The sequence below is a fragment of the Labrus mixtus genome, chromosome 21, assembly GCF_963584025.1.
Source record: "Labrus mixtus chromosome 21, fLabMix1.1, whole genome shotgun sequence".
Taxonomy (NCBI): domain Eukaryota; kingdom Metazoa; phylum Chordata; class Actinopteri; order Labriformes; family Labridae; genus Labrus; species Labrus mixtus.
This window is the reverse complement of record NC_083632.1, coordinates 10,170,112-10,193,667: the sequence shown is the minus strand read 5'-3', so window position 1 is coordinate 10,193,667 and position 23,556 is coordinate 10,170,112. Positions and strand designations below refer to the sequence as shown.

Below are 23,556 nucleotides of genomic sequence, written 5' to 3'. Positions count from 1 at the left end.
GGACTAGAAAGACAAATATGGACCTATACACACTCTGATGCAGCACTGTGTATTTAAGTTACAATTACATTGATAACATTTCACTGACTGTACTCAATTATCATATTCTTAGTTCAGTATAACCAATCATTTGGAGTACATCTATGCAGTTGTGCTTATAGCTACATTAAATGGTCACTGATGAAACAGACAGCATTCTACAATATTATATATTATATACTGCTTTCCGCTGGAGACGGCTCTGGATCTAAGATTCTGTTTTAGTTAACTTTTAATAATTACATAACCATAGCTTTTGAGCATCAGCACTATATCAGCATAGATAATGCCTAGTTGAAAGTAAAATCCAATGTGCTGGGAGCAGCAGGGCTGAAATAGATTGCTCAGAAAAGAGAAAAAGTCTTGTGAAAGCGAGGTTCCTCATAAGTATTGCGAGGTAATGCAAAGGTGTTGGGAGGGGTACATAAATTGTTGTTGTGCTTCATCAAGGGATCTATAAAAGGGATTTATAAAAATAAACTGCAGGAAAAAAAAAAATTCACAAGTCACAGTTCTTTCACCTAAAACAGATTTGGACATTATACACTTAAGTCACAATGAGAAGTAAACAATAAATTCTTTATTATTATTCTAAATTATGACAGCATATTATAAAAGACAAAAGCATTTTTTCACAGTTAAATAAAAACAGAAAAAAAGATGAGAAAAGCAGGCCATACAGTGAGCAGGTAACAAGTGTTTTTGAGTCTTCATATGTCTTACAGTCGAAATCTGATTCATGTACCATTATTTCCCTAAGTTAAGCAAACTGCCTTCATGGCCCGTCACCAAAAGGATGCTTTCAAAAGCTGACTGGGCTCATTCATGAAGCACTTTGTTCCTCCCGTTCTGATGCTTCGACAGTTTCCTGTTTTCTGTGACCGTTTTTTTAGAAAAGCAATACATAATTCCATTCTTAATTTGTGTGAAAATACTTGGAACACATCCAAACTACAGCTAAAGTAAAGTAGTGGATGACTTTAAACCACTAGATCTAGGAAAGGCAATTGTGGAAGAACACTTAAATAACCGTGTGTCCAATGAATTCCAATCTTTCCATTTTTAGTTCCCCCTTTTCCAAGGTATAAAGAAATAGATAAGCTCTGTAATACAACCACTGGACCCCATATTTTTTCCCGTCAAACAAAAGACAACAAAAACCTAGAAATAACTTTGGTTAATTATATGGTGACAAGGATCTTTCTTAGTGGGAGTATAAACACACAAATTAAAACAAATATCTGATCTAGTGTTTTAACTAAGGTGCAATACGCTGAGAGCCTGTAAGCCTTCTTTGGGATGCTTTCTTGTGGCGTAAAACGGGCAAATGCTGATGAATATAAATCTCCTTTTTCTCCCAATTTTTGTAAATTGTATTAAAAAAAAAGAGGCTACTGTATTGCTGAGCTTAAACACATTTTACTTCAGCAGCTTTGAAACGATTCAAGCTCAAACACAGGAGCTATTAACTCCTGTTGTCGTACCAACCACCTTTGACAGGTTGTTTGTGCTATTTTTCTTGTCTAAGTAGCGATTGACTTTGTGCTTCTGTAGTGGCTGTAGTTTTGAATTGGTTTGGTTCTTCATTAAAAACTGAATAAGTTACAAATCAGGCTTTAAATAATTCGTCAAAGCCATATCTGAATATATACTTCCCCTTTAATCCGTAAAAACTACATCAAAAACTTCTTTCCCAGATCCCTCAGACAGACAGTACTTCCACTTCCCAGAAACACCTTTCCCAATTCTTCCCAAGACAGCTGTTGTTGTTACCATAGAGTTCATACTGTTTATAAGTTTAGTGAGATGTGTTTATGCTGCCTGACCAATGTGCGCTGTCATACACTTGAAGTCTGGTTCGCTCTGTGATGTGGGGATTACATGGACATGTGTTCGGGCAGCACGTAGGAGATGTCGTCCCATGGATGGCGGTACAAACCCTGTTTCAGCCTCTTCTGGTCCAGGTAATGTCCTGATGAAAGACAGACACAAATAAGATGTCTAGTTTTAATACTCTACAAAGTAAATATCACGTTTGTGTCATCTGAATGTAGCTCACCAATGAAGCCCATGCTGCGACCGAGGACAAAGATCCCATTTAGTGCTCCGATCTCCACAAACTCGTCCGCCTCATCTCTGGACACAGTTTGACATTCATGTGAGAAACAATGCAAGGCAGTGTACCAACAACACGGAAAACAACAATACAGACAATTCACACATCATGTCATCTTTGAATTATACATTTTTCAACACTTTTAACTACCACAAAATGTTGCCATAAGCAGATACTTGTTTATTGATTTGATGAGAGAATGAAAACATAGCTTCATGTGAGAACATGTAATTATTAAAAGTACTGTAAATTAATTAATACTTTCAATTACTTCATTTATGCTACATTATAGTGTGTAATACATGTATAGTATGTAATGTTCTACACACTGTATATAGTGCGTAGAACATTTTTGCCGTCTACCCGATCAAGAAACTGACTAGTCTACCCTGACAGGCCTCTAACATACCATAACTATTAAACCACATTATGAATAGTTTTGGACCTTACAATTACACATTTTGTAAGGACAATCCTGGAATAGAAAGTCTGACTACTAGAATTATTTTAAAATAAAAGGTTAAGAAAAGTAAGAGATGTTAAACTATCCATCTGTGTGAATGTAATTGATTTTGCCATTCTTTCACATGGCAGCTTGATATTCTTACCTTGTGAAGCCACCACACGTCCTCAGAAGGTCCACAAAAGCAACACCAATAAAACCGTCTACGTTAAGGATAAGGTTTGGTTTCTAAAAATAAGACAGAAACATCAGTTTATTCATTTTGCACTTCCAGCTTCTGCCTGAAACAACAGAGGATACTGAAATGGTGTGAGATGGTCAGTAAAACAGTAAAATGTGAAGACAACTGACCATTGGATTTTACCTTGGTCTTAGCATGATTTGCTGTCCAGCCTATTTAGCGTAAACATACCTTGGAGGTGGTGATCTTCTCTACATCTAGGGCGTAGTCGAGAAGCTGGGTGGAGGGGAAATGTTGCTTCACGAAGTCCTTCAGAATCTGCACCCTCATGTCTGGATTGTTTATCTGAAAACAGAAGCAAACTGTGTTATATCTTCCATCTTTGAGAGTTGAAACCACTTACAGCTCTCAATTTGAATACAGGTTTTTCATTTAATTCTAGGACAGAAGCATAGCAAGCTTTCTTGTATAACACCTCTGAATAAGTAGAGGTATAGATATAGGTAAGTGGGAAAATTTGCTTACTGATTTGACCCTGTGTCCGATGCCCATTATAAGCTTGCCGTCCTTCTTCATTTTGTTGACAAACTCCATGGGCACCATGCCGCTGTCAAATGCCTTGCTGAACTGTTTAGCAGCTGCATCCAGAGCACCTCCAAAACGATCCCCCTGGAATTTATAAAAAAGAAAAGTCTCATAAACAAGAGTAGGATTTATCCATGTGTCCCAAGTATACGTTCTCTTTCTAGTTACAGCTCATTGTACGGTGTGTGTGTGTGAACGTGTTTGTGTGTGAGTATTACTGACGATTGTGAGCAGGCCAGAGGTAAGGCTGGAGATGAGGTCCTTGCCCGCTCGAGCACAGACGATGGTGTTGTGAGCTCCAGAGACAGCAGGCCCGTGGTCAGCTGTCACCATCAGACACATCTCAATGAACTGGCAGGCGTAGCGCGGCAACCTGTCAGAAAAACAACACAGCTTATTCCTCTGATAATGTATGTGGAAAAAAAAAAAGAAGGAAGTAAATATTTACTCCAGTTGTCCCACTAACCTGCGTTGGAACCACAGCAAGCCCAGCACTCCCCCTAAACCCATCTCCTCTTTGAACACCTCAGTGATGGGCATGCCTGCATAGATGAGCTCCTGGCCCCGCTCGTCACAGATGCTGGTCATGAAGGAGGCTGGCTTACGGATCAGGCCCAACTCCTGGAAGATTACAGGTAACACACCGGTTAAAACGCAGTGAGAAGTACAGACCAGAGTTTATGTAAGCTGATAGCTAACAAGAAATAGGAGTCCAGAGATTCCACTGATATGTTTAAGAAATAGGAGCTGTTGTGTCATTTCAAATGTTGTCCAGCAGAGGGCACTACCCCCCTTTTTGAAACTTAAGTGTTTCTTTCTCAGTGCATACCTGGGTTTTTGAATTAACAATCTGAAGCATATTAATATCAGACTGTTTAATCAGACTCTTTAACAGCATCACCACCTCATGACTCATAAATAATGCTACACACTGTGTGTGTTTTTTTAATAACAATAACTCTTTCAAGTGTAGTTACTGTGTAATTTTCCATTATTGTATTTTTTTTATTTAACTGATGTAAATATGTTTGATTTGATTTTTAACTTCTATTTTTATTTGTAATAATTATATTCCCGTCCCCTGTTTTCTTGAGCTGCTGTAATGCACAAATTTCCCCCACGGGGGATCAATAAAGTTTACCTTTATCTTTAATACTATGCTTACCGGTACTTCATAAAAAAATCCCAATGCAAGATCAAACAATATAAACATTTTTAATGCCTAAGAAACAAAAGTAAGAAATGTGTTTTTTGTTGACTAAGTAGTAGTGATGCAGTGTCTTACCCTGGCCCAAGAGTAGTCCATAGGTACCGTGGGGGGAGGCACCTCCTGGGCTGGGATGATGGTACCATTGGCCACCAGTTCATCATAAACGGTCCTGTTTCATAATAGAAACACAATATCAATTGATAAACAACCCTAAAAACAATCCAAATAAAATTCAGTTAAGTTCTTGTGATAAATGACTTACTTGATGACATCTCCCAGCTCATCAAAGCTCTTTGGTACGTAAGCTCCAGCATCCCTCAGGGCCTGGTTCTTGGCTACTGCCGTTTCTGAAGCCTGGTTGGCACAGGCGCCTGCATGACCAAACTGAACCTGAAGATGGCAGAATTATACAAGTTAGAATTTAAATATGAACTCCCTGAATTATCAGGGTACAATGAGATTCAAAGTTTTGTCTTCTAATAACAGCCAACAAACCTCTGAAGTGAACATAGTGGCGCAGGTTCCAATACACCAGCATACCACAGGCTTGGTTATCCTGCCCTCCCTGATGCCTTGGCAGATTTTGTACTCCTCTGTGCCTCCAATCTGGGATATCAAGAGTAGAAGAGTTGTAGGGGGGAGATTAATTTAATACCATACATACATAAAATACACAGAACATAGACAAAATGCTCTACATTAGGGTCCATGTAATGTTTTTTCATTCATGTTAATTTGAAAAAAATAAAAATAAAAATCATTAAAGGGAAACTACTCTGACCTCTCCCAGCACCACTATCATCTGAATCCCTGGAGTGTCCTGGTAACGCAGGACATGGTCCATGAAGGTAGAGCCTGGATATCTGGACAAAGATGACCAAAACACAAAATTCTATATGCGAACATGTTCCAAAGAAGGATTTCATAATTTAAGTGAAAGATTAAGAAATTAATGTACCTGTCTCCTCCTATGGCCACCCCTTCATACACACCGTCTGTGGTGCGAGAGATGATGTTATTCAGCTCATTGGACATGCCTCCAGAGCGCGACACATACGCCACGCTGCCAGGACGATACAGTTTGGAAGCCAGGATGTTGTCCAGCATGCCGCCTGTGTTACCAATCTTAAAACAGCCCGGCTTGATGCCACCGACCTGGGAGGTAGAAAATAATGGGTGTCAGATCGGTTCAGTTGAAAAACACAAGTTTATGCTTACATACATCAATAATTTGACACATCTGTTTACACTCATAAACTTCATCCACAGTTTACTGCCAAACACAAACACCCTTCTTTTTAAAGTCTATATGACATGGCTGCATACCGTAGCAGGGCCGATGATAGTGACACCTTTCTTGTCAGCCGTCTTGATCAGCTTCCTCGTCTGAGCTTCAGGGATGCCCTCTGCTATGATGGCGATAGTGCCGATCTGAAAAGACAATCAAATTGGAAAGCTGAACTCCACGCCTGCCTTTAACTCACATGTTAATGTTGTGATATACAAGCTTATACGTAAACATTACTTTAAAGTATGTCTCCCTACCTGTGGGTACTGCATGGCCTCCATTGTGCTGTCAAAGGCTGAGCGCAGTGAAGCAAAGCTGATCATGACGTCCACCTCTGGGTGCTTCTTCGTGGCGTCGGCCATGTTCTTATAGACAGGCACCAGGATCTCTTTGTGGCCCCAGTAGAACTTCTGCTTATGATCCCCACTGAGTAACACAGAAATGTATAATAGACGGTAAAGTTAAAATACTTAATCTTACATGTGAGATATTTATTTATCTTAGAGAGCAGTGAGAGTTCACACATGTAGTCTGATTTGAAAATGTAGGGATCCCTCAGCACTGATATGACATTTCTACTGTTAAAATTTATATGAGCAGGATAACGTAATTATGTCAAATAAAAGTCTTGTACATGTTATGGACTTGGTTTTCCTCATAAGAGTAAGTCAGCTGAGTTCAGACAGCAACATTTGTTGATGGTAAGATGATATAGTATTAAATGTAAAGACAAATTTGAAATGAACCTACGTGAAGGGGTAGACCATGGCTGCCACAGACGGTTCATCTCGGGAGCAAACGTAGTCAAAGTCCAGCATGCCTTGCACGGCGCGTGTCTGCATGCCCCAAACCATGGCCTTGGTGTGTTTTCTGAAGAGCGTGGTGGCTTTAGCTGGAGGAAGGAGAAGAAACAGAGAGAGATTAGTCAGAGCTGGGAGCAGAAATGAAATAAATGACAGGCCAGCGAGTTGGGATCAGGGTCAGGAAAAGAGCGGGACATTGGGATGGTTACACACAGAGCACATAGAGACCTCACCTCGAGGGCAAAGATAGAAGAGGAAGAGAAAATAACTCCACTTGAGCAAAGCAAATCTAAAATTTTAAACTCTGAAGAAGAAAGATGGAAACATGACTCCACATTGATTGAGTTTGCTTACATGGTAGACATTTTAACTCACTGTTTATTGTTTTGTTTTTTCAAAGTCAGGCACTATACATTTCTTTTTCAGCACATTACTGCTGATGTTGCTCAAATGAATTAAAAATCACAGAGTCTGTGATTGTGTCCAACTCAGGTCACAATATTAAAAAAGGTTAATCTTTGGTATCCAAAAATGATCCCAAAGGAATCCAAAATATTTCACCTTTTGATGCATTTAATAAGATGACAATAGTGTTCTTCTGGTCATCTTTTCTAAATGAAAATGGTTTTGCAGGAAGCTTTTTCTATGAAGGGTATGAATGTGTATGTGGATATGGGGGAGATGTGCTTGGATTGTGTTTGAGTGCGTGTGCTGGTGTATGTGTACATATTTTACATTTGATATGCTGCAGCTGGATTGCTCCTACAGAGTTTGTATAAATTGCAATGGCACTAAATATCCATCTATCTATTCTACTGTGTTTGTAGAAGTATCTAAACGCCTTTTCCTGTTTGTCTATTACCAAATGAATACCTCACAATCTTGACTTTGACACCCTTGAGTGCTGATGACACAGCTGTCTACCAGTAATCTAATTAACAGACAGCAGCAATAGTGCAAGAAAAAAATAGACTGAGCATACAATCTGTAAAGCTTCTGTTTTAACTAAAGCATGTCATGTTGTCATGAATATTGTGGTTTTCCAGTTCCAATTTCCAGTTAAGTAAACAACCATCTTGCCACACATTTGTTCCCATCTTTCTGAATCTCTCCTCTCTGTCCAGACTCACTGCCTTCGTTTTTCTCTGATCTGATCCAAAGAAAGCTGTGCACAGAGTATTCAGCTGTCCCGGACTACCAGTGCCTTTTGAACAGAGAACTGCACGGTGACAGGTGAGGTTTTAAAGTGTTACTGCAGGATTCACCTTTAAACTTTAAACTTTAAACAGACAGGGAATGCATTTGTATACATGTGTGGAGATCATTCACGCCAAATGATACAAACACAACGGAAAACAAAAAGGAAAGATAAATCCTACAATATTTCAGAATTAAAAAAAATATATTCCTTCATTCAAAATTAATTTAAGCGTTGAATGGAGGAAATAAAGTGATAGATTAAATGAAGTTATTGCTAGACAATTGCAGCTGGTTGTTCCAACATTTGCTAGAGGTCGGATAAAGCCGAATAAACATTAACAAAAAAAGATTCACAAATCCAGAGTGAACAATTTGCAGCCCCAGTCAGTTAATGGGTATTGCGTTAATGAGTAATGGATAGGGTACAACACCTCCACAGCCAACAGTCAGATATATTTTTAAACTTAACTACAATGAAAAGTAGCACAGGGTTTTGAACTAATTTCTATTGCCATTTCTTTGGGGAAAGTTGAATTCATTGCTTCATCACATTGTAAGATCTGCACATACACTGCTTTTAGGTCGGATTTGGTATTGAAGGCCAAAAGTGGGACACACTTTAGAGAAACACCAGCTGCAGACATGACAAACATGTACAGGCAGGAGAAGGTGGACAGAGGGCAGAGAGGGCAGAAAGACAGGTTTTTCCACACCCTTCCGTACCTCCGCTGCAGCCTGAAGAGGCTTGCGCTTCTGTGACCCCCAGGGAACGGGAACACAAAATACGACAAAATAGGAACCAAACAGAAAAGGAGAAAAGAATGAGTGCATCTTTATCTTATTCATGAAACAGACTTCAGTGCATTGATCTCATAAATCACTCCATAAAAATCAGAGCAGAGGAAAGCCCATGCAAAGCTCAGCTGCTACAGAGCATGCCTTTACTGTGCTGCTGTGAAAAGCAAGTTTAAGATTACAGCGTACAATGCATTACTGTCATTTAACAAAATCTGTGCTGAACATTTCATTAGAAGCTCTATGATCAAAACTATTCCTATAAAACAACACACAATTCAGTTCTAAGCTTAACTTTTCTCAGTGTACAGTTTTTAATGCATTGAAGATGTTTCCTATTAAAACAATATAGAAATCTTATTGCTGAAGAAAATATAAGAATAAAGTGTACCCACTGGATCACCAAGTTATCAGTTATCAAACACGGTTACACTCATTTTTATCCGGCGGGTAAGGGTGGAGGGGGGGGGGGGGGGGGAGAAAAAGAGGCAAAGAGGTGTTGAAAGTGTGGGCAGCCGAGCAGAGTGTGGGCATGGCACACCTATAACTTACCTTTCCAATCAGCTGTGACCACATTCTTCAGAGGCCACAGTATAGAATGGAGAGAGTCTTAGAGAAACAAGCGTGAACAAGAAGAGGGTGAGTGGACAGTTTGTGCAGCAAAACAAGAAGAAGTGGGGGAGGAAGAGGAGGGGAAGACATAGAAAGAAAATTAAAATGCAAAACAGCGATTGCATTTGCATGAAGGGAGGGAGAAATAAAAGACACAGGGTTAAGAGAAATGAAAAAGCAAAGGTGTATGAGCACATATGGAGTCTTGCTGATAAAAAGCAGTGAGAAGGCGAGTATGGAAAATTAAGTTACCTGCAGGAAGACCTCCTTTGGACTTCTTGGCTGGAGTCGAATCATTGGACGTCCTAGGTTCAGAGAATGAAGCTGTCCTAGTTGCAGCTGGAGTCTGATGCAGGAAAACAAATATATGCACATAAATCAAAGCCTTAGAGAAGGCTCCAAATAGAGTAGGTAGATAAAGAATAGACTACTAGCTAGAAGCAATATTTCACTCGTGTTTTTTGCTATTTAAAGAGTAACTAAACCCTAAAACCACTTTTTTCAACTATACACCTCTGTATTTGAGTATTAAGTAGTGTTATGGATCAATCCAAGTCCCAAACTCGACATTTGAGTACGATGTATTGAAATTTGAAATATTGTGTTAGAAATGTGCATAGAGTCTGCCCTTCCGTTTGAAAAATTCTAACGGCTGTGTGGAGTACAGTACTGCGTAGGAGTGAATTACTACGTCACCAAATCCATAAAAGCCTCGTCACCCGACTCGGCAAACTGTGGGGACTCAAGTGTGTGTGTGTATTTGTGTGTGTGGGGCAAACATTGTATCATGTTGCGGCTGATACCTGCGCGAAGGAGTGAGTGGGCAAGTTTACCCCCCTGCCCCCCTCCCTCTCCAAGTTGATACATTGACATTCTAAATGCATTTTTTTAAATTCCAGGGTAGAGCAGTACAGCTGGAAATATGGGGTTTAGTTACCCTTTAAAATATATGCATGCCATGAATGAGCTAAAAAAAAAAACATGTTATGAGATGTATGCATTTATCGATAAAAACAGTATTTCCAAAAGGTATTTTGTCATCTATAAGAACTGCAATGATAACTAACACACCAAGAGAGAGTACAAATCAAATTAGCTGCCTAATGGGGACTGATTTAATATTAAACCTACTTTGTAGGGTTTTTAGCTGGTTATAAAACAGGCTGATTTTATTTTCTAATGCCAGTTCATGACCTATAAAAGGCAAACAAGACACTCAGCCACCAAATTTGCCTGAAACTGTGGTCGCTGGGTAGGTGTCAGAAGAAGTGAATAGCTGCACTGCTGCAGAAACAGCCTTTGTTTATATTTTCCTAAGCAAAGATTCTTGACAAGTGATGCATTTGAAAGTTCAAATACTGTCAAGCAGACAATGAGCACACCGACTACAGGAACAGTCAATCTTCCTAATGTAACACCTTCACCTACATGTGAACAAAAGCTGCAAATATTTGTTCAAACGCCAGTGTTAACGTGTTGGCAAGCTATGTGCCTGTTGCTTAACTCTAACAGACATTAAAATAAGCCCAGAGGGACAGTTCATAGTATAAATATAACTCACTGGAAAATTTGCATATGATAATGTAGTGCCTGTCTCCACCATACTGTATATGTAAAGCGCTTCAAAGAGAGGCAAAAGAACTACAGAGCATCTTTATTTTCACATTGGTGTGTAACTGAGTGTAAGTACCGCTGCACTGTTGCTGGCATTGAGGAGGAAGTTGGCTGTGTGAGCGTCCATTGGGGGCTGGTTAGGGATTGGACGGTGGCCCAGAGCCATTCCAACAATAGCCGTCATATGGGTCTCAGTTCCAAACACATGGATAGGGATACCAGTGGTCTTCCCTGCAGAAACAAAGAAAGGATTTAAACCACACAATTTAAAAAATGTCTACAAATTCAACAGACATTCATGTTCTTATAGCACCTCTTATCATATGCACACATTCAACAATATCAAGTTTTAAGTTAAGTGTAGTCCAATGAAATAAACAGCTTGGAAACAAGTAAACATTACATACTACAGTCATGATATCATTCCTGTCTTTTCTGACGGGGATCTTCATTCTGAACTTAAAACCTTGACGCACCTACTTCCCCCATGACCCTCAGCCCCTCCTGGTAATTAGGCCCTCCACGGCGAACAAAGATGGTGACCTCATGCTCCTTCAGGGGTCCTTGGTAGTCTTTGATGGCCCTGACAATGCCCTGAAGGGAGACACAAGCCTTTGTCACATATGCACTCCGGATAATATCTACATATTTACAGGAGGACTTCTCCGGAGATTCTCCCGAACTAGCCGTTCACATATGCTCCTCACAGCTCACTCGGATTTTCTGCGGATAAAATACTAGGGGTCTGGCCAGAGAAACTCCGGGTAAAGTCTGTGCGAAAAATGCGGCTGTTTGCGTTCACACATAGCCTAAAGTCCCTCCGGGTAGCCAAATCTCCGGAGTTTTTCAGGAGATTTCTGTATGTGTGAAAAGGGTTATAGACAGATCACATAAGTGCCTCAAACACAGTGGAGTCTTATCTTCACAGGTATACCAGCTTGTACGATTTGTTCAGAGACACAGGAAACGCCTGTGGTAGTTTCAGTGACACCAATAAGCATCTTTTCACAGAAAGATGAAGCCATTATTTTCAACATCCAATGAATGTCTCTGCATGTTGGTAAGTATTTTCAGATACAGAGTGCTTTACCAACAATCAATCAATCAACTTTTATTTGTATAGCGTCAACTCATAACAAGTGTTATCTCGAGACACTTTACAAGAAGCAGGTAAAATACCTTACTCATTGTCTGTTAACATTACAAAAGAGCAGGTAAAAAGACCTTACTCATTGTTATGTTACAAAGAGCAAGTAAAAGACCTTACTTATTGCTATGTTACAAAGATCCGGCCTATCCATCATGAGCACTTTAGCAAAGCAGCAAAAGTTACAGTGGTAAGAAAAAACTGCCTTATTAAAAGGCAGAAATCTTCGGCCGGATCCCCGGCTCATGACGAAACAGTCTTCACAGGCCTAGACTGCGCCGGGCTTGGAAAGGGATAGAGGGAGAGATGGGATAAGATGCAGGAAGAGGGATAGAGAGCAGAGCTCTGTCTGTTGTAATGTTTTACTTTTTAAAAAGTTTGCATATTTTTTCACTTGTTATGATGCTGGATTAACTACAGGAAGATCTAAATCTACTTTAATAGTTACTGATGTTGTTTGTGTTCTCTTTAAACTGGACAGAAATATGACACTCAGTCTAACTTCAAATGTAAAAGGTCTAGAATGTTCTCTGGTAAAATGACAAGCTATTAATTATTAATCCAATACATTCCCCTCGTCAGTGTTAAGGTGTTGAATACACTATGAAGGCCTGTGCTAACATGTGGAGTGGATGTATTGAGCTTTTCATAGTAACTAGAGTGAATAAATAAATGTGTTTACCTTGAATGTTGCTGCTACATTAGTGAAGTTGGCAATACTTCCTCCAATGATCAGCACTTTCCCTTTAAGAGACAGAGGAGGTGATTTAAGAAGAGTGAAACACGACACCCCAGTAACACAATCTAGTGACTGCACAGCGTCTATTGCTGGCAACATTCAAGCAGTTAAAAGTTGCATTGTGACAAACTAAATGGGAAATGAAAGATCCAACCAGGAGTTCAATGCTTTAAGCAGACTTGGCAATGAAGACATGTTGAATTAATATAAAACAAAGAAATGTTTTTCACCAACCCTCCTCTCTTTTACCTTTGGCCTACTTTCTTCAAAGTTACCGAAAGGAATTGACTTACAAATGAGGTGCTGGCTCTACGCACCTTGAGAATGTTTCTCCCGTGTCATGAGAGAGAGGATGGTTTTAGCGTAGTCGTAGGTCTGCTGTTCACTGGGTGCACCAGAGTACTCGCCATAGTTAGCCAGCTCATCCACGCCGCCAAGGTCACAGATGGTGTCACTAAGGAAAAGAGAAGCTGGCCAGTCAAGTACTGCGTCTTGATTCTAGTTACTAAACATGTTAAATCATAGTGTATGTTTCCCAGCATGAACACTTTGAATACATTCTGGTGCTATAAAAGCTGGTTAAAAACAGACATAAATAAATAAAACTACCTGTAGACCACTGAAGCCCCTCCTCCAGCCACCATGGTCCAGATCCTTCCACGAGGGTTCAGCAGAGTCAGCTTCAGACTGGCACCACTCTTTGCATCCAGGTCAGCTATGTATGCCTCCTACAAAGGAACAAGTATTACATCTTGGCCAATCAAGGCATAAACTTGGCTAAAGGTGTAAATGATTATTAAAGTTAAAAGACACATTCACTTAAACAGCCTGCAACTTGATATAGATCTGAATAAACAAAAAAGAAATCATATTTCATTGTCTTTCAGGCCTCACCTCTGGATATGCTTCTCTGCCAAAGGGTGGTGGAAATGTCACTTCTCCCCATTTAGCCTTGCAGATGTAATCTGCCGTAGCATCAATTTTTGCTGCCATATCAAGGACGTACACTCCATCCTTGGTTACAACTGGTTTAGAGAGAAAACACTAGCGTCAGCAATTCATTTGTTTATTAATCTCTTAGATGGTACCTCAGAGTATGTATCTGTGTTTAATTTGACTGATAATATCCAAACCTTGATTCTATAAATGAACACTCTACCCCTTTTCAAAATGATTTACCTTCTTGAGTTATGAGCATATCAAGCTGTTCAGAGAAAAAAGAACCCTTCTATTTTCCCAAACTGAGAAATAACACAGGGTCTTTCTTCTGATCTTCCCCTTTTATTGTAAATCTTTATATTTTTACATTTTAAAATTTGGACTTTTTTTTCTACTTGTTTTAATAAAATATTTTTTTATGTATTTTAAATGTCTAATGTTTAATGTGTATATCTCTCGGCTGGACAGGTACCAAAATTATTTAATGACATTGTACTACTATACATAATTTTGTATGTGACCAATAAACAGTTTGTACAGAGTCGTTGGGATTGGCTAACTATGTTCAAGCCAACCCCGATTGGTTGTTTGATTCAGACTGGACAATTTTTTTTGTTTTAATTTAAATACCAAGGGACTGGGTGCTCACACACATGGTACATACACACATTTGTTTAAAGGAACATTTCAATTTAATATTGAGACATTTCATAATCAAAAATAACATACCTAGAGGGTTGATCTCAAGATAGGTGAAGTAAAGGTCCTCATATAAGTTGAAGAGCCCCACTATAAAATTTGCCAGGACTCTACAAGAACAAACAAACAAACAAATTATTAAAATGTACAAACAGGAGATCACAAAAACAAGTCTTATAAGAATATAACATACGATTTAACAAAGGTATACCAAGGTAATTATAATGCAACCTAACACTTCTAATGTGTATCTACTGTAAATGAGTGTTTTGTATTTTTTTTTTGTATCCTTTATTGTTGCACTGCTGTGGGTTGGGGGGAACCAAATGTATAAATACAAGTAAACCAAAAAATATCTTTAAAGGTTTTGTTGCCAAAAGATGATGCAAAGTTCTGCTTTTTTGCAACAAACAAGACAGCAATACGTATTACAGTGAATTGCATTGTGATTCCAGGGGCAGGATTTGTGGGAAACTAGTCTCAAAAGGCTAAATAATATTGTATAAATGAGATCAGCATGTTCTCTCCACAGTGGGAGTGGTATTTGGATAATTGGGAGCAGACTAAAACACACTGCTGAAGGTCGAACAAACTAAACTGAAGACAGAAAGCTTCACTGATTCACCACATTATCAACTGTAAATCCTGTCAGCCTGGTCTCTGCTGTCAGTAACAGGCATGACAACTATGTGTGATCGTGTGGTTACTTTTCTGGTTAGACTTGTAGAAGTGTCAGTCTGTCATAAAGAGTTCTGATTTTTCGTTTTGAACTGTATTGTAACTCTCAGGTAAAACTTACTAATGTCCTTTTTTTAACCATCTAACTTTGTGTCCTTGTTCTAGATGTTTCCGTGTGGATACAACATAAATAGAAAACAGAGTGTGTTCATACTCTTTCTTCTCATCAGGAACATGTGTGAGGAGCTGCTCTTTGACTTGGTCCTCGCTCAGCTTCTCATCCACTGCCACCAAAAGCCTCTGGGCTTTGGCGTCCACGTCACCCACCTCCACTCCTCCCTCATGGTGGAAGAGCACATGGTCGCCCTCACGGGTGGCATAAATGCACACATAAAACTCCTCCTCCTGGGTGAAGCAGAAGTGAGTTAGGGACAAGACATGATTCACATACACTTATTCAGATACTGAGTTTGCACACAGCATAATGTGCAAACTCACTTCTTTATAAAAGACTAACATGCAGTTTCGGAAGCAGTCAAAAGAACCCTAGTTCCTTATTTTAAGTAAACTGATCTTCTCAACCACTGCAACACTTAAGATGCCTAGTTTATTCAAGGATTCAACCAAGTAATCACATCCTCACTGACTTAAAGACAAAACACACATATGCTCCTCACAGCGGGGGACTTTCCCTGTCAGAGGGGAGGGGGATCGGAGGATTTCCTGAGGTAAAACGTGACGGAAATAAACAATACGGAAGTAGTGGCCGAAGCAACAGAGTCCGCTACACGACGTTATAATGAGAATATTCGCCTTTATATCAATGCTATGGGTAATCCAATGGAATGACAACATCCACAAAAGAGAGGAGAACAACATACTGACGAACAGAAAACATAATGCAGCCGCTTAATTACGTGCACGGAGATCGTAGTGGTCACGGGCAGACACTTTATGCAGTCACTGCAAATATAAACTTCATTCTCTTTCTATTGGCTCGAGTTGAAATCTCCGGAGAATATGCTGCTGTGTTCAGAAATCAGCTCACACGGATTTTCTGCGGAAAAAATACTAGGGGTCTGGCCGGAGAAACTCCGGGTAAAGACTGCGCATAAAATTCGGCTGTTTGCGTTCACCTCCGGGAAGCCAAATCTCCGGAGTTTTTCAGGAGATTTCTGTATGTGTGAAAAGGGTTATATTAACTTCTGTATGCCTCCCCTGGATGTTTTATTCCATGCTGAGTAGGCTTATAGTCGTCTGTCTCTGCAAAGGTTTCTGACACTTTTTGAGGTCTGCATCTATAAATAAATACTAAATCATTAAACACAACCTGGCTGTCAAACATATCAAACAGCTTGTGGAATGATAATTCAGAAGAAAATTACATATGTCACCTGGGTATGAGGAACAAAAGGCTCAATGAGGAAGTTCTTCAGCACACCCTTTGCCTTCCCCACCTGTTAAGAACAAACAATGCATGACATAACACATGATGTTAGTCTACCGTCTTACAGATTCAGAAGTCAATGGAACTTTGAGACATTTGGCCAACAACTTTGAAAGGGCGTTGGTGTAAAGGACAGAGCAGTAGAGGAGTCCCTGGTATAATTTATTATGTCTTGATTTTCTTTAGTCAGTGAATATTCTATTTTTGTAAATGTTGTTTTAGAAGCGTAAAGCACTTCATAAACTATCAAAAAAAAAAAAAAAAAAAAAAACTCATTGCACAGCTAGAAGTATGGTGACTGCCTGTTGGAAGTGCAGCATGTTGAATGGTGCACCAGAATAGACCAACTTGCATTACATAACCTCTGACCTGGCTGGTCTAAACATATGCCCATGGCCTCGAGGAATGGACACAACAACCTTCTACAGAAACAGAGTCCATTTGCTGGGACTAATGACCAAGAAAGTGCAGTTTATTCTCTCTTCAGATGCCTCAACAACACAATGTGGTGTGGATTAATGCTATTATGCTATCATTTTAAATAAATAAGATATCTTTAACAGATTATAAAGAATTGTTTTAAAAGCCCAGAGACAATATTTGATATGATCTGAAGCTGATTTAAAGCAAATTAAATTATTCTCTGTCAAATTAATATACACAAATAAAACTTAAAAAAAACACTGGCTTTACTTCTTCTTTGCTTTACTGTCTCAATTACAAGAAAGCAAAGTAATCAGTAATGACTGTATCAATACAGAGGTTTGACCTGAGAGAGAATGTTGAGCACATTTATTTCATAATTGGATCACTCCATTCACATAGCTGGGGACAAAGACAAACAGTTTTTGGTCTTCTTTTTCAACAGTAGACAGAAGGATTACATTCAACTCACAGTGGTCTCCTTCATGAGGCGGGCTTTGAGCCACTCTTTGACACCCTGTAGATTCAGGTTGATGCCAACCAGCCCGAGCTTCCCGCGCCTCTTTATAAGCTGATCTGGCTTTACCACCAGAGGCTGCAGGGGTAAAAGGAAAAAGACAGATCAGCGACATACTAAACACATTTTTTTTCCACCAAACCTGGTAGACACATAAAATTGGGCATGTTTCAGAAAGGAAGTTCAACAACCTCTCACTCTAACCCTGAACTCTACTGTAAGTTGATTTACCCTCAGATTGGTAAATCTGGGTTTCCAGTTCCAGAACAGCTGATTTGAGTTTGTTCAATAACGTCTGAGTGGGTTCACTCGGGGTTCGGCGCTTGCACCATGACTATTACAAGCCAACAATATTGAAGCCCTGACATGTTGAGTCACCATGGCAAAGGGTTATAAAAAGAGGTCCTCGTACTCTACCCCTCTTGGAACTAGAAACCCTCATGCGGTCATACAGCCAGTTTGAATATGTTCATAGAAGAAAAAAAAGTAACACAGAGCTGTAGATATATACCGTTATAAAGTGTGAAGAAAGATGGAAATGCTTCATTAGGTAGAGATCTGGAAATTATAACACATATATACAGTGTTTCAAAATCCTCTATTGACATAAATGTACAAAAAATAGTATATTTTATAGAGTCGCTATGCCACGTGTTAGTGGAGATTGCTAACTGAATGAATGGATTAGAAAATGAAACGACCCTTCTGGCTCTATAAGAGGGAGGGGACGGAGAGAAACTCTGGATTTATTGAAAAATAACTGCTCCAGACAATGTAAGGTTCAAAGATTGAGTTACCATTGTGACTGACTCAGGGCTAAAGTTACCTCTCTGTCTGGAACGGGCTTGTGTTACCCCTCTTACTCGGGTCTAAAGTTTCCTCCCTTTCTAAAACAGAAAACCCAGATTTTCCCTCATTTCAGGGTTAACAGACTCAGAGTTTGCACTAAACTGGCTTTGAGAAAAAGGCCTCTGAAAGAATTCTAAAATTTGAAACAACGTAGGATTCATCATTTTAAAACATTTTGAAATTTGCACTTATCCTTTTCTAGTCAAAGTACATAAGTACACACGCCACAATTGTTCAAACAAGGAAGAGCGAATCCTGGTTTTAGCTGCATTGTAAATACTAGAGCACTCCACTCCTTAACCATCTCTTCACCATATTCAAGTTTAGAATATCCAACTGTCTCAGATATGTGTGTTGTATCTGCTTTTGCAACTAAATTAACTTTGGTGTAAATTTGATGTACAACTGTCCAAATATCATTCTATAAACATCTTTTTTGTGCCTACTTTCAGTTGTTTTCCAACATTAAAAAAGTCTAAATAAATTGCATCTAAAGAAATGGGCACGTGCCTGAAACAGATTAATGTCCTGGAAATTGCGCACTCGCAGTTTCAGTGACATGCAGTTTGTAATCAGCCTCATGATTTCAATCATCCACTGCCAGCTGAGGACACAACCTAAACCCCACAGACACTGGTAGAAGTCTCTTCAGTTAATGCATTAAGTCTTGAGCAATTTATTTACCTCTGTTAGCAGCCACGGATGCTCCTGTGTGAGGCAGTCCCAGTCGGTCTCAGCTGAGACACTGGCATAGCGGAAGCGATTCTGAACGGCCGCTGAGGTGCAGATGTACTTATACAAGAACTCTTTTCCTGTCTGCTCGGAGATGGCTTTTGCCGACATGGCAGCACTGAGACGAACAGGACCTGCAGGGGAGGGAGACAAGCCGTATATAATGATGAATGAAACAGACAAAAACTGAGTATATATGCATTTTAAGCAAATTAAACTGCAGACCAGGTGAATTCTGCTTTCAACCAAAATGGGCAACTATACAGTTCTGACAGAAGTGGAGACCTACAGTTTTACGAAATGTAATGATTAAATGTATTTGTGGATATGTTATGTGAATATAATTCAATATGTAAGAGTAATTAATTACATGGTCACAAAGTAATGATTTACGAAGTCAGATTGACCACTGAGCAGCTAAATTTAAAGTCCGCATTCAAGCAAGCTCTGGTCACCCCTCTGCTCAAAAAACCCACACTAAACCCAGCCCAGGTTGAAAACTACAGACCGGTTTCTCTTCTGCCCTTTCTGTCAAAAATACTTGAGCGCAGTCTTTAAGCAAGTCTCTGAGTTCCTGTCCAGAAACGATCTGTTTGACCCAAATCAGTCAGGCTTTAAGCGGGCCACTCTACTGAAACTGCACTACTGTCAGTAACAGAATCGCTACGAGCTGCGGGTCAGTCCTCAGTTCTATTACTGCTGCTATCTGCTGCCTTTGACACAGTCAACCATCCACGCTCTCTGAACTTGGCATCTCAGGATCTGCCCTCTGCTGGTTTGTGTCCTACCTCTCTGGGCGATCCTTTTTAGAGTATCGTGGAAGGGAGAAGTGTCCAAAGCACACAGGGGTACCTCAAGGGTCAGTGCTTGGTCCCCTTCTCTTCTCCATATACACAAGCTCACTTGGTTCAATAATCCACTCTCATGGCTTCTCATACCACTGCTATGCTGACGATACCCAGCTCTTCCTGTCATTCCCGCCAGATGATGTTACAGTCTCAGCAAGAATCTCGTCATGCCTTGCTGATATCTCTAAATGGATGAATGAACGTCACCTTCAACTCAATCTTTCAAAGACTTAGCTCCTTGTCATCCCAGCCAGTCCCTCTATGCAACCACAGATCAATATCCAGCTTGGAACAACCAAACTCATGCCCACAAAGTCCCCCCCGGAACCTGGGTGTCATGATTGATGACCAGCTAACTTTTAAGGTTCAAGTAGCCTCGATTGCCCGGTCATGTCGATTTGCCCTGTACAACATCAGGAAGATCAGACCTTACCTGTCAGAACATGCTACACAGCTCCTGGTACAGGCTCTTGTGATATCACGCAACGACTATTGCAACTCTCTACTGGCAGGTCTTCCTACATGCACTATCAAACCCCTGCAGATGATACAAAATGCAGCAGCACGACTGGTCTTCAACCTTCCTAAAAGAGCACATGTTACTCCGCTGTTCATCTCCTTACACTGGCTCCCAGTTACTGCTCACGTCAAATTTAAAACTCTGCTGCTCGCTTACAAAACAGCGACAAAAACGGCTCCTCCATACTTTAACTCTCTCATCCAGGTCTACACTCCCTCCCACCCACTACGCTCTGCCAATGAAAGGCGTCTGATCCAACCTTCACAACAGGGTCCTAAGACGCTGAATAGACTCTTCTCCTCTGTTGCCCCCCGGTGGTGGAATGAACTTCCAAACTCCATTGGATCTGCAGAGTCCCTCTGCACCTTTAAGAAAAAGCTAAAGACCCAGCTCTTTCATGAATACCTACTAACTTAATGATGATGGTCTCAATATTATTGATGATGATGATGATGATGATGATGGTAATGACGATGATTTTTGATTGATAACGACGACTTATAAAATGGTTTCTATACTGATTAGAGCTCTCAAGAACTGCCGTCAATGTTGTGCTTTGCCTCTGGTCACTTCCTGTCAGCACCTGTGTGTCCAATCAGACTCAAAGCTGATCGTTTGCTCTTACTGACATTGTTCCTTTTTTTCTAGATCCTTGCTTGTGTTGTACTTACTCTCTGATGTACGTCGCTTTGGATAAAAGCGTCTGCTAAGTGAATTGTAGAATTGTAGATACTCTATTTTTTACATTCATATCAACAGCAAAACTATGACTTTACAGTTGTATTACTTAACGCTTCCTGACAGTTCAATAAAAAACATTCTTGTAAAAATAAAGGAAAATATCTATTTATAAAACGGTTGGTGAATCTTAGAGATGAGGCTATGGATCCAAGTTGCCACATTGACTTGATGATACTGAAATGTTGATCCTTGAATTAGATTGATGTGTTGTTACACCCGTACCTGTTAGGATATCAAGCCTTTCCACCTTACACAACAATGAGGGTGTCCAAGTGACACAAGATTGCACGGATGGGGTTGACATTCCTGTTTGGAGCATCAGCCCATGTTGTCAGACCTGTTCAGCCAACCCATAATTGCAAAAGTTGCTCAACCAAAACTAACATACACCCATATTGTAATTATAAGTCATGTTTTCTTTAACCCGTGTGCAAAGTTTAATGCTCTAATTTATAAGACCTAGTGGGTTGAGCAGCCCAAGCTAGTCAACAAAGTTCCTTTATCTCAATGATAAGCAATGATACATCATATTTACTGACGCCTTGCAAGTGATAACATTTTATGGTGGCTTTCATTCAGCTTCTTTGTCAGTTGCAGCACTTCAACACATGCAGTCAGCCTGCAGGATGTCTTAATTCTAACCTGGGGGAGTTTGCTAGGATTTAGTTTAGCAGGCTATCCCGTCATGCTTCCAGAAGCAGATGTCCCATGTATTTAGCTTGTTGTTATAATCCACGCGTACAATCTATTGTTTGAAGCCAAAAAGCCGTGAAACAGGCCTCAGAAGTCAAAGGAGGCTGGATTTGGAAGCATCACCAGCTTCACAAGGGGCCAGCAAAGGGGGGCGGTGGGGACTGCTTCTGACACCGCTGTAGCATCACTTTACCCAGTGCTTCATCATGAATGAAACCCCTGTACCAGCTACCACACCTACTCAACCGTGTAGTTCACCAACTTGACTTGAGTACGGCTCTTTGTGGGTCAATACAAAGCAACTTCCTTGTAAAGTGATGGCAGGGAGGCTGTGTCGTGTGTGATTCATAGAAAGTCTGTTTGTCTTTATAGTAAGCGATAAATCTGTAAAATAACTTCAGTTGGGGGCTCTTTATCAAAACTAAATACCAAAGGAAACAGTGTAGGAAGTAGTTGTTTATATTTTATTCTGCCAGGGTGACAGAGGCTGCAGTATTTTATGCAGACAACCTCACAGCATCTCGCATCCGCAAAGTCCTGACAGGCTAACTGCTGTAGCCCTCACACTGACAGCCGTAAGCTAACTATGCTAGCTAACGATGATATCTAAATAAAGAATTAAGCAGAACTTGTTACCTTGTCAATTGAAGGAGCACTTCTTCGGAGTACAGGACCTGTTGTTAAACAAATTATGACACAGCTAAAGAGAGTCACCTCTTTTTGTACCAGGGTCTGCTTCTGCCAGTTGCCACCTCACTCCAGTCCCGTCGCACCATAATCTGGCGACCGATTACACGTCGATGCAGGCGCCTGATTGGTTGAATCGTTGTCATGTGGTGATAAAATTACGCCCACAGTATTATTATAAGAAGCCACCTACAATAAATCAGGATTTAATTATTAATCTTCCATTTACTTCCTTACACAAGTTATTTTCTTTTTTTTTTAAGAAACACGTATATTTCTTTTAAACGGATTAAATGCACTTTATTATTTATGTAGTTAAAGTCCCTGTAAACCAAAAAAAAAAAAAAATGTTTTTTAGTTTTTTATACAAAAGAATGTATTATTAACCACCAGGCCAAATTTCAGCAATGAAAAAACGTATAAGTTTATAAAATTTGTAAAACCTGCAATATTTCAATTGAAAACTGAAAAAAATGGTCAAATCCATGGATCAAAAATGACATGAATAAGGCATATTCTTAAATGTTTTGAATCTTCACTAAGAAAAGCTCAAATGCAAAAAAGAATAAGGATTTTGTCTTATTTTGCTTAAATGGTTTTCATGGTTTTAAAGGGGAAAGAGACTGGTAGAACACGTACTCTACTCCGAAGATTGATTTAATACCACAGCCAAAATGTACTTTCAAGTCAAGAGCAAATGTATTACAATAAATAAGGATTTTAAATCCAAGTTTCTATTATTTAGACAACTTTCAAGGACCCTTTATAAAGGGTTATAAAACAAATGTTATATTTCAACATTTTCTTGTAGTTTAAAGCTATGATCTGATCTTTAACTGTGTATTGTATTTTGCAAGTTAAATCTTGTAATAAATTATCTTTTACTCTCAAAATGTCCAGATAAATACCATCCTTGTGATGTTTGCAAAATGGAATAACACATACCTATAAAATTCTCAAAATGAAGAACAGCACAAAGATAAAACTTGCT

The 23,556-nt window shown here is 39.7% G+C and overlaps 1 protein-coding gene across 3 annotated transcripts; it reads right to left on the bottom strand.

The window, feature by feature from the left end:
- Positions 1-597: 597 nt before the first annotated feature.
- On the bottom strand, positions 598-22,674 carry LOC132955963 (ATP-citrate synthase-like). 3 transcript variants are annotated; one of them, XM_061029071.1, is made up of 30 exons: positions 22,515-22,674; positions 19,029-19,210; positions 17,451-17,573; positions 16,503-16,565; positions 15,323-15,513; positions 14,461-14,540; positions 13,687-13,817; positions 13,402-13,520; positions 13,110-13,246; positions 12,736-12,797; positions 11,383-11,500; positions 10,983-11,137; positions 9,545-9,638; positions 9,233-9,289; positions 8,609-8,638; positions 6,633-6,774; positions 6,140-6,308; positions 5,921-6,025; positions 5,553-5,749; positions 5,376-5,457; positions 5,090-5,200; positions 4,857-4,984; positions 4,670-4,763; positions 3,851-4,005; positions 3,607-3,757; positions 3,325-3,468; positions 3,031-3,144; positions 2,764-2,846; positions 2,099-2,175; positions 598-2,011 (listed from the first exon to the last, which is right to left on the bottom strand). In XM_061029071.1, the coding sequence occupies exons 2-30, from the start codon at positions 19,185-19,187 to the stop codon at positions 1,917-1,919; spliced, it is 3,366 nt and encodes a 1,121-aa protein (XP_060885054.1). In that variant the 5' UTR covers positions 19,188-19,210; positions 22,515-22,674; the 3' UTR covers positions 598-1,916. The 3 variants fall into 3 exon arrangements, with proteins under 3 accessions (XP_060885054.1, XP_060885055.1, XP_060885056.1); XM_061029072.1 differs by lacking the exon at positions 9,233-9,289; XM_061029073.1 differs by lacking the exons at positions 8,609-8,638; positions 9,233-9,289.
- Positions 22,675-23,556: the final 882 nt, after the last annotated feature.